The sequence below is a fragment of the Mercenaria mercenaria genome, unplaced genomic scaffold, assembly GCF_021730395.1.
Source record: "Mercenaria mercenaria strain notata unplaced genomic scaffold, MADL_Memer_1 contig_4633, whole genome shotgun sequence".
Taxonomy (NCBI): Eukaryota; Metazoa; Mollusca; class Bivalvia; order Venerida; family Veneridae; genus Mercenaria; species Mercenaria mercenaria.
The window spans coordinates 1,205-13,667 of NW_026462878.1; the positions used below are offsets into that span (position 1 = coordinate 1,205).

General features: G+C 35.2%; 1 protein-coding gene across 1 annotated transcript; it reads right to left on the reverse strand.

Annotated features, from left to right (window-relative positions):
* Positions 1–538: 538 nt before the first annotated feature.
* LOC128554012 (uncharacterized) lies at positions 539–6,606 on the reverse strand (the record flags this gene model as incomplete). Its single annotated transcript, XM_053535217.1, has 3 exons — positions 6,599–6,606; positions 1,014–1,854; positions 539–610 (listed from the first exon to the last, which is right to left on the reverse strand). Coding segments are annotated over exons 1-3 (921 nt in total), but the record flags the coding sequence as incomplete, so codon positions are not given.
* Positions 6,607–12,463: the final 5,857 nt, after the last annotated feature.

Here is a 12,463-nt window from a genome sequence, read left to right on the forward strand (position 1 = left end):
ATAGTGTTTTTAAACAAGTGGCTGTTACTAGGTTATGGCACAATTTTGACTGACTATCTTAGTTTATATATTTAGCCAAGTTAAATACATCTGATGGTGATTTTTAATCAAAGCTGAGTATAATTATAGAAGCTACATCTTTGAAATTAGATATAACAGATCATCGTGACTCACTGACGAAACAAAGTATTTCGGGGCCTCCGTGAGATTGAAATTTTTAATGTTTGCACATTCTGCCAAACTATTACACTATTGATACACTTTCGGCACTAGTAGCGGAACGTCTGTGCGTTCTCACGTAGAATTCGTATATTAAAGCAGAAATAAATGCATACAAAAAAAAAACAACAGAAAAAAAAAACAACAGTTGCGTGTCGTCCGGTTGAATCTTTGTGTCGTTATTGCACGTGCCATGATAACAAAAAGGCATATAGGCCTCTTTGTTTCAGTTTCCTAATTAAAATTCCTCAGCAAACTAAATATACACAATGCCTTTGTTATATGACTCCTTAAACAGCAGGAAGTCGCCGGTCCATACTTGGTGCTGTTGATCTGTCTGTTGTCCTTTTGACCTCGAGTAATAGTTTTGACTATTGACTGGCAAGCCATTCTGTAAGAGTGTATTATTATACAGAACACATACATTATATGGCAAAATTTATAAAAAAAACTTTACATGTATGTACAAAGCTAAAGATGTGAATATAATGGCTTCGACCTCTTTCTTAGTTTGCTTATTTGTGTTCAATGCTAACATTGTTATGATTATGTACCCAGGCAAGCTGTAGCGTCCTGTATAATGTCTATAAGTCTTTGATCTGAAAACTTCACGGGTATTATATTCCTTCACCTCATGCATTATAAGGAAAATATTTAGTCACGTGCATATTGTGTAATGCCGTTGCGAAGAACAGAACCAGCAGTTTAATATATTAACCTCGTTTTCATTTGATACGCACATTTTTCAGACTATTCCAAACGTTTTCAACATTTTTGTTAGCTCTATTTATAACCTTCCATGACAGCACACTGTCAAATTTTGGGACTAATGTTTGATTTCGTCCAAAACCTGAGTTTCTATGCATCAGTGCTTTTTCGGACGGAACCATGTAACTGTCTACACCTGGCACATGATGCATTGATGAAAATTCAACCTCTGCTGTACGAATTATCAGCTTGGGTTTGTCATTTACTGCTTGTAAGTTTAGTTTTTGTTTCTCTTTTTGTTTTTCTCTAATGATTTTACTTTTTGGTTTCAGTTTTGGTTTGTCGAGCCTCTTTTGCAAAATAGACTTGGTCACATGGTACACTGCGGCGTTTATGCCTAAGCTGTTGACCATATTATGTATCGTGGATTCATTGTTAAAAGGAGATATAATGTATTCATTGAGGCCCATATTTGTGATGAATTCTGACGTTTTCTTGTTTCTATACAAGCAGTCATTAAGAGCCACGGTTTGGGCGTAATTTTCTATTTCAACAGGCTGAATTTCTCGTGGGAAATTTTCATCAACCATTGGCGGCCGCCATTGTACTACTTCCGTTAAGCCTCGTTCTGAGTAATGTTCTAGCACGCGGTCAATATTAGACCCGGATGAGTATTTATAAACAACAAATTTATCAACTCCAAACTGCCTATTGATCTCTAACCATTTTATAAAGTCGGTAGTTTTATCATAGTGCAATAGTAAGGGTGGTAGGCAGACTGTTAAATGCTGTTCATACGATGTTTCTTTTGTAGCATTCTGAACTTGTAAAATGTTGGTTGGACTGTCGCAGTGTCTCGTTACGAGTGATACATAAACAGGCGGAGTCGGCCAGTCGACAAAACATTCAAATATCGTTGATGCAAATCTGAAAAAGAAAATGATTTTTTAACACCTGACTCTTGCTTGCTTACTATTTTTTACCTCTTTTTTATCTATCAAATAAACAAGGCCTAAACATTGTTTATTTAACAAATAATCAAGGCCTTCGAGTGCTTTATCGTCTGATTTACCACGGTTCAGAGTTCAGATGCGTAGGAATTGAACCACGAGGGCGTTAGCCCGAGTGGTTAAATACTGAAGCATTTGAACGATGAACCGTGGTAAATTAGACGATAAATCACAAGAAGGCCTTGATTGTTTTCATTCTGACATGCTCATTGATATATTTTAATAAATGTTATGTTGGGCTTCATTTACGCGAGGAGTAATGTATCGGACGTCATGCGGCAATTTGACGTCATAGTTGACGTCATAATGCTCTCGCGCGTCAATCGTTGTTTATCGCAGAATATACAGAGCTTGATTTTCTTCCTTGTTTAACTGGAAATCAGTTCGAGCCATGTTAGAATGTTTTATTTACCACGATTCAGTATTCGGATGTGCAGGAATAGAGCTAAAAAGAAGTTAGCCCTAGTAGTGAAATATCCAAGCACCCTAACTACAAACAATGGAAAATCAAACTATAAACCACTAAAAGACCTTATTTGTTTTTCATTCAAACACTCTTTAAATCAAGATTGTTTATGCTGAACGTCACCTATTTGGACGTCATGTGGCTATTTGACGTCATAATATTCTCTCAACAGTCCGCGCGCCAACCGTTGTTTATCACAGAATATTCAATGTTTGATTTCCTTGTGTTTTTCTTAGTAGGCAAATAACTTCAATTCATCACATTTTAGTTTATATTGATGTTGTGCCACTAAACCAGGGTTTGTGGTATATCTATCAGAAATATCTTGTTTTAAAATTTCTTTTATTGGAACACAGCTGCGAAGTAATCCTTTGTTTAAATTGTTAGCCATAAGTCATTCTACAGATACCGCTCTATACACACGATTAATTTAACCCTTTCGCTGCCAACGGAAAATTCAAAATGCCAAAGTGACGTCCATGACGTCGAAAACCTTTTAGAGAATCTTGACGCAGCGGTTATGTTCATGCTAATTGATGCTTTAATTAAATTTGTTTTACATTGCGATATAATTAGGGGTTTTTGTCAAAAATGAAATTTTCTTAAACTGATTATATACAGGTTATTTGTTTGTGTGAGATTAAGTATCTTTTCCACGAGTAAACACCGAATACAATATTTTCATGAGGGGTTTACCCACAGGTGAAAATAAAAGATATGGCGTCCATGAGTGAAAGATATTTAGATATTACTGTTAAAAAAAGAAATTTTTTTTTTTTATTTCTTTTTGACTAACTTTACCCTTTTTTAAAAGTTTCTTACAAGTAAAAAATATCTTCAGTTTTAATATTTTCACTGTGAAAATACCAGCTATATTTCACTCTAACATTTCGATAAATCACTGAAAAGCATTTAATAAGAAGGTAATTCTATATGTTTAGAGCAAAAATGAATACTTTGGAAATACACTGTACTTGTATCTCGGTGTGGTTTTCGTTCTGGGTTAATCACATATATAACGTAAGCTTCACAGCATATTTGATCACTCTTAATTAGGGATAAGAAACAGACAATTTTTCCTTTTGTGAAACATCCGAGGACATAAAACTATGAAAACACTTTATTATGATGTTAATATGACAATTTACAGAAGACAGAACATGCGCGAATGCCGAGAGCTTTTGGGAAAACCCGTGAAACAAGATATTTTACGCTGTGAAAAAAAGTATATATTTCGTCTGTATGTTTTGGCGGATAAAAACAAAAACAAAGACTTCTCTTTTGCATTTACATCGTAAGCTGATCGGATTTTACGTTCGATATATGACAAACAAATTTTAAATTGTAATCGCTGTGGCAGCATTATGATTTACATAGCAAATTGCCACACTTTATCTTTCCTAATACAAATTTACTCCTGAAACTCATTCAAAATATATCCGCTGCTTGTGGATGTTTAAAATTTGGCAAGATAATTAATTCCCCCTTAAATCTCCTTATGAGTTGTGCATGATTTGAAAATATTTGAGCGTTTTTCTTTAAAACCAATTTTTAAACCCCGATTCAATTTTGTCTTAATATTTTGCTTTTATTTCTTTTGCTCAAAGGGAACAGCCTCAAGACGAACAGATAGCAAACGTTCCATTTATACATATTGGATATGTATACATACTGGATATGAAACGTCACAAATCATTAGTATTTCAAGTTTGATATAAAACTACGTGCAGCTAATTATTCTGTTTTACATCACATTGACTGACTACCGTTTTAGGGAGCTTTTGGGGCTTAAGGTTCATTAAAGTGTTTGAGACTGCCCCTCGAGAAATTTTTTTTTCATGTTTTGAGACCTCATAGGCCTTTGTTTTGCATACATGTATACCAAACCGTTCAGAAGGGAGTAACATGTCATTCAAGAGGTTGGTTTAGCTCGGTACAATAATTTCTCTTTTATGACATGTACTTTGCTTGTCCACTTTCGGTTTTGTAAAAAATATCAAACTTCTTTTTCAAAAATATTTTGACTAGGTATTTACTTATTGTATGCCTAACATATTTCTCCAGGTACTCCCAGAGTTAAAATTGTACAATACATCTACATTTCAAAAAATTTGCCAAAATTGCAAACGAAAGTGAAAAGTAGAGCTGTCAAAATGACAAAATACTCCTAATATTTCAGAAAATATGTAAGTTAACTGTATTCCAATACTGGAAAGTACCTAGATAAATATGTTACAGACACAAACAAACGTTTTTAAAAGAAAAAATACTTTTGAAAAAAAAGTTTGATATTTTCTACAAAATAGAACCGTGAGGGTCGAAGTACCGGGCAATTTTAGAAAAAATACTTATTCTCAAAGAAGCTTACCTTTGTGTAATGTATTCCCATTTCCCTCTAAAAAATTCAGTGTATTTATAATAAAAAAACGGTCTTCGGAGAAAAAATTTCCAAAATCAAATTCACCGAGGGGGGGTGTCCAAACACTTTCCCATGAACCTTAATGGCGTACAATAGGGGCCTCCGTGGCCGAGTGGTTAAGGTCGCTGATTTCAAATCACTTGCTCCTCATCGAGTGGGTTCGAGCCTAAATCCGGGGCGTTGAATTCTTCATGTGAGGAAGCCATCCAGCTGGCTTACGGAAGGCGGTGGTTCTACCCAGGTGCCGCTCGTGATGAATAAGCACGGAGGGGTACCTGGGGTCTTCCTCCACCATTAAAGCTGGAAAGTCGCCATATGACCTTCATGTGTCGTGCGACGTTAAATCCAACAAAAAAAAACAACATATTGAAGACAATTATAGTTATGCCTTGACAGTAATTATTGTAATTTGCAACAACAGCTCCATTAAACAATCATTGTCAACATAATATTAGACATTCTTAACTAAATAAAAAATATCAACAACGGTATTTACTTTCAACATACATGGAACTGAAACTGAACTATTTATGCAATTTTAGAGCGTTTTTAGTTACATGTGGTTTTAAATTAATAAAATATTTTTGGGGTGTTTTATGGTTTTACCGAAATTTTTTCACGAGCATTTTAGTTACATACGGTGTTTCTTTACCAGTTTCCCCGATCTTCAGCCGATCACCACAGGGAGCGTGATATGTCTCGCCGGGATCCGAGCTCCTGAATATAAATATATAGTTTCCCCGGGCGAGCATAATATAAAGAAAATACATTTCTTTGTATTTGTCTTTAAAATTTAGATTTTGGCATTTTTTTCTTTTAATTATTTTATTACGATTTCTTTACATAAACCCTGAAAAGAAGAGCTTAAACCTGTCATGTTACAATAAATGATAATCGAGAAGTTTTAGCCAATTTTATAGGAACGATCCTACCGATGGGTTGCTTTGAAGTGCGGATCGATCCCCTACAGTAGCATGCGATATACCGAATGTGTTTATATACTATCGAATTAAAAAAATCTGTGCTTCCGGCACGTGCACAGAGCGTCTAAACTTCGGACTTTGGAAGAAAAACGCTTTTCCTTGTGACATAACTTGCGTCTTGCACATCAGTACAAATAGGGGCAGTGTTGTTTTTATTCTAAAATCTACCTTTAAATTGATGGGGAATCGATCCTGCGCGAAACGACGAAAATCGGGATCGATCCCTCTACGGTAACATTCGATATACGGATGACATATTTATTATCGAAAATGTGTCCTTCCAATTTCTCAATAAACAATCGAGCATTTTCTTTCATTTTTTTTCAATGGTTGAAAGTGCGGATAGAAATATGCAACTCTCGGGTAACTGTTTTGCGGTAATGCGGCCGCTGAAGATGCGAATGAAATATATGGCTCCGGGTAACTGTTTGGCGGTATCAAGGCTCCGAGAGTCATAAATTTCAATCCACACCAACTAATGGTAATTCTTTTTCCCTGCATACCGTATTCTTCAATTAAATATAACAAATGATTTTCCTTTTTAAGTACTATTTCATCATAGTAGCGTATGAATTTACGCATTCATTCATAAATTACAGTATGTGAGTCATCTAAACCCCGAGGGTAAGTTCACATCGGAGCTCTAGGGAAGGGTAGGCTTTTGTGTAAATGATACTACCCCACCAGTAAAGTAACTGACCAATAAAAAATTGGGCCGTGGAAGTATGTAAGATTTTTTTCCCCTGCACCTGAGCGCTGTGATAAAAGAAAGGGAAAACCAGAAAAACCCTACCTCGCCATGGAGTTTGGGGAGTTCAGGTCTTCAGCAGGGAAGTTTACGATGGTGTTCTAACTTATACCGTTCAAGTGGGTTATCGAGTACAGGTCAGTCTCTACTCTACCCTAGAGCTTCGTTTGTGAACTTCCCCGAAGTGTATGACGAGGTTTTTCCAGCCACAGCAAAACCTGTTGGTATGCAAAAAGGGTTTTTTTCCAACCCCGGGACAAAAACACGGAAAATCCTGCCCAGCATGCAAGAAAAGGCAAATTGCGTGCGCAATCATGAGGACTTCTTAATTTTAAAAATAAAAGTTCACGTACTGAGGTGTTACAATGTAACTATAATGTGAGTCTAAAAAATCTACTTTTTACTTTTTTTAACCTCGGCTTTCCCTTACTACGGAAACACGTGTGCAATAAAAAATGTGAACGTTACTTTTCTATATTTCAAAAAACCATAAAAGGGAAAGGAATCACAAAAAAACAAACAAAAAACAAACAAACAATACATTGTACGATAAAGATGAATGTAGAAACGTGTTCCGTCGTTCATTTAAAAAAAAAAAAACAACAAAAGTTTGAAAATATCCTAATTATCCTAATATATTCAATATTTTAAACACACCATAGTTTAATTAAAGTTCTTTTGTTTTATATCGACATCGTTTCAATATTATAGGTAAAACTATATTTTTATTTGTTTTGTCTGTACTTGAGTGCGCGTTGTATGCGTTGTTTGATTTCATTTTTTTCAAACCCCGGGCCAATGATTATAATATCTTTAAAAACTAATTACAAAACACACATTTATATATATTTAGTATTATTTACATACTTCATTGGATGTCTAGTGTTTTTTTATCACTTCGGTACCGTACGGGGAATGTCTCGAACGTCGCACACTTATTTATACAGTCCAAATTATTGAATTATTGATCAGTCTCCTTCGAGATATGAAGTATAATCATATTTTTATTAAAAATGAAATAAAATGTTGTTTGGTTTTTAAGTCAGATCGACATAATGTATGTCATGTGCGACTCTCTAGAACCGTTGACCTTCCGTTTGCCAGCCGGATGCTTCCCTCACATATAATAATTCAAAAACCCAAACGAACCAGCGACGGTGGGAGCCCAAGTGATTGAAGTCAGTGACCTTTATCACTCTGCCAATGAGACCCCTAAACACAATTTAATGGGTTCTAACGGTAAACATTCTCTAGATTCAGATTAATGTAAACATTACTCAAGCTGAAGGCCACCTTAACAAAAAAAATCTTGCAAAGTTATTACTTTATTTCGGGATCACAATTGTTTTTTATATCTGTAAAATATTCATCACGATTTTATGAAAGATATAGGTTACAAGTTTGTTAAACTGTTGAGACATTTCAAAGGCAGTGCACGACACTTGGAATTTTCCTTACACAGAGCGTGAAAAGCTTTTCAGTAAAATATTTTATGCCCCCCAGTTTGATTAAATAGAACTTTGTTCGACTTTTTTTTAGGAAATATCTTAGTTTTTAAATGGTTTTGCTAGGCTGAACAAGACTATCAACATAATATTTAGTAATTTGTTCAATGTATTTCGATTTACTGAATAAAAAATTTCAATTGAATTTTTCTTCTCCCCAAAACGTGCGGTCGTATCATTTTATCACGTTTCTTCGGTCATCGTACAACACCCAAACCAACGATAGGTTTTATTATTCGGCGGGAACTTTTGATAAACGTTTCACGTCTTTTAAAGTGACGTCAACTCGAAAATCGTCATAAATGCCAGTAAGATTGTTATGTTTTCATTTCCATAGAGACAATAGTATGTATATCTGCTTGGAAAATAATAACACTGACATCAAATAAACGGGGGTAAATGTTCAGTTTAGATCGGCCCAAATCGGCCCTTGGCACTCAACGTAGTAAACAACATCGGCCCAAAATCGGCCCTTGGCACAGAAGTGGTTAATATAACAGTCTATCATTAGCCTGCAAAGTAATAGATACTTAAAGAATGGACAGTTAGCAGGTAATAGGCATGAAAAGTAACAACCTTGTGCGTTGAGAGGTTTGAAACACCAACCTTTGAAAATCAAAGGGCTTTATTAAATAATTTCGAAATGTAATCTGTAACATTGAAAAACTTCCTTCTTTTACCCACAGCGACCCTTTAGAAAAATGCATACTTTTTTTATAATTGAGCTGCACCATGAGAAAACCAACATCGTGCATCCGCACAGTCTGGTCAGGATCCATGCTATTTGCTTTTAAAGCCTATGCAATTAGATAAACCGTTAGCGAACAGCATTGATCCTGACCAACTGCGCGTTATGCGGGGTGCTGGTCGCAAATGCACTAGTTGGTTTTCTCATGGGACGGCTCATATGGTTCTTGAATAAGTAAGAAGAGAAACCCCATCAAAATACTTTTGTGCCAGTTCGATCAATATAAAGGGAAAAAAATATTTGCGAAAACACATTTTACTCTTTTAAATGTATGGTATTTTAATTTTGATATCAATTGGTTTGTTTTTGTTTTCTGTACAAAAACATTCGCTCGACCGCTTAGCTCAATGGGAAAGCACAGATCTATGGATCGCGGGGACGTATGTTCGATCTTCGGGCGGGGCGTATGTTTTCTGTGACGAAATGATAAGACATTGTGTCTGAAATTATTCATCGCCCACCTCTTATTCATACAGGGAAGTTGGCAATAACCTGCAGAGAGCTGGTTTGTACACGCACAGAATCCAGGAACCCTGGTTAGGTTAACTGCATGCCGTTAAAGAAACTATAATACTTTTGAAAAACGGCGTTAAAGCCAAAACAAACCAACAACAACAACAACAACAACAAAAAAAACACAAAAAAAACAACAACAAAAAACAAACAAACAAACAAACAACCCCCCCCTCAAAATAAACAACAAAAAACAAACAAACAAAAAACCCAAACAAACAAAAAAACAAAAAAAAACATGTTTCACTGAAAACTGGCTGTAACATGTTCACAAATTATTAATTAAACATTTTGATAGATTTTACAGTTTTGTGATGAGATATATATGAAATATGTTAGCCACACATAATTCAAGCATGGCATTTATATGAAGCGCATTAGATATTTATATTGAGATGTTTTCATCTGCCTGATTTCTCATAACTTTGTCTAAGTAATATTTATACTGTGACATCTGTTCGATCTATCTGTTACTTTCGTTCAATAAAATATGTTAAACAATTTATTTTATCTATGAAAAGGGACCCTTTGATCTGTGTTTGTCTTGTTTGAATTTGAACAAGCTGAAATGCTGGAAATGCTGGAATCATTAAATACAGAAAAAAATAAAGAAAAAATTAAGAACAAAAAGAAAGAAAAAAAAGAAAGAAAAAAAAACCACAAGGCTTTCAGATAATTTACGCAGCATAATATTAAACTTATACAAGGTCGAAGGTCTCGATCAAGATTGTAACAAGAATGTTAAGAGTTATTTACACTTAATTCTTTACTATTTTAACACTACATGTATATATCAATGTCAAAATCAACGATGTTTTTGTACTTACAATAGTAGAATGGTCTGTTATTTAAGTAATGTTGACTTACCATGATTCAATACAATTTATATTGTAAAGGATTAATTTCTGCAACACAAAAATGTATCGCTTAATGCCGTGATAGTACAATCATTGCAATATTGAGCCGTGCAGTGAGAAAACCAACATAGTGCGTTTTCGACCACATGGATCCAGACCAGGGCCCGCGCATCCGCGCAGTCTGGTCAGGATCCATGCTGTTCGCTAATGGTTTTTTCTAATTGCAATAGGTTTTGAAAGCGAACAGCATGGATCCTGACCAGACTTTCGCGGATCGCAGACTGGTCCTGGATCCCTGCTGGTCGCAAATGCACTATGTTGTTTTCTCATGGCGGGCTCATTTATATTTTGCGGGCCTTTGGGGTAGTTTCCGACAGTGAAGCTATAATTTTTTATTTTTTATTCTTAAATTTCGTTTAAAACATAGCGTAATTTGATGTTATACATCAATACGAGTGAAATGATTGAAAGCTTGTTGCGTTTTTTTAAAATCTTGTTTTCCCCACAGAATACAAAACCAATGCGTGTATACATGTGCTGATAGAAAAGGGGAAACTTGTATTTAACGCCTGTATTGTAAAGCTGTGTATTTTATTGTGGCCGATAGCTCCGACTTCAAGAAAACCCCTGACACAGCTGGAGAAACAATTAATGCTACTAATGAAGCGTTATGAATAGTATTTTGATCAGAAATCTAATTGACTTGTATATGAGAATGATAATGAAATGTATAATTACAAAATAACAAAGGCGCCACTTTTGTTGGACAATAACCCAAAACGAACCAGTCAATGGAGAAACGGGAATCATATGTGAATGTCTGGTGCGCAAATGCTCGGTCCCAATTACCAAAACCTCAAGTTGTCTTTCCAGCAATTTAGAGCAATGTTATTTAGGTAAGCGATATTGGACCATCACGGTTCTCATGCTTATAATTAAGTTTCTTTTGTAGTTAATACTCATATACGCGTGTTTTAATGAGTCTATTTGTTTAAGAGAGAAATTCATACCCGTATCCGGGAAACGTCTAGGAAGCACGTATTCCGCTTCCGTTTCTTCCACGATTTTCGGCCGTGCTTCCTTTTTTTTGTTGCCCGAACTGACAAATAACGGAAACTTGATTTTTTGGTTGACACCAATTTATGAAATTGTACTGCTGCCTTCAACAAAATACGCAGAGAATGTATAAAATACTCTTAGACTTATCAACGGGCTGCCAGCTTTCCCTTTGCGACTATTGACGAAGGAAATAACATAAACCCCCGCACAGGTTTAGTTGAGGAGCTTCCGGCGGTGTCGTGGTTAGGTTTTATTTCCGGTGGCAATGTCTTACTTGTAGCGTTGACGGATTGTTCCAATACATTGCCTGTGTCGGGTAAAGTTGTTAAAAGAATTGCACCGTATATCAGAGAATCAGAATAAACACTTTATTACAACAATAAGACATTTAATGTGTGCACGCTTATCATGTAAATATTGTTTAAAATAACATATGAGCTGCTAGGAAGTGAATGATAGCAAGCTGTTACCCGCGAAAGAAAAACACCCGCACTTTAATACAAAACCAATAAATATACAACATTTGTCAAATAATCTTTGTCACTGTTTATTCAGTTTTGAATGTACACTATGGTTAAATTTATAGACTTGTCTTTCAATTTGGGAGGTCAGTTTGACCTGCTTTAAAATCGTTACCGATTAAAACTACTCAAAATATCATCGAGAGTCACACTTGATTCGTGTTCCATACGCCGAAGGCAGTCTTGTTTTAGCTCGCCCGCTTAGCTTAACACGGAGAGCAGATCTACGGATCGCGTGGTCGCGAGTTCGATCCTCCGTCATGATTTGATTAAAAATATTGTGTCTGAAATCATTCACCCTCCACCTCTGATTCATGTGGGAAAGTTGGAAATTACAGGTTTGTACTGATTAGGTTAACTGTCCGCCGTTACACAACTAAAAACTGTTGAAAAACCGCGTTTTTTAAAAAACTAAAAAAGTTTTGTTTCACTGAAAATGTTGAAGTGTAATTACAATGTAATATTCCCTTTCACAATTTGACTGCTATTTTGTTATTTTTTTTTCATGTCATATGTAGCTATTTTGTTATTTTTTTCATGTCATATGTAGCTATTGTCATATGTAGGTATTTTGTTATTTTTTTCATGTCATATGTAGCTATTTTGTTATTTTTTTCATGTCATATGTAGCTATTTAGTTATTTTTTTCATGTCATATGTAGGTATTTTGTTATTTTTTTCATGTCATATGTAGGTATGTAGGTATT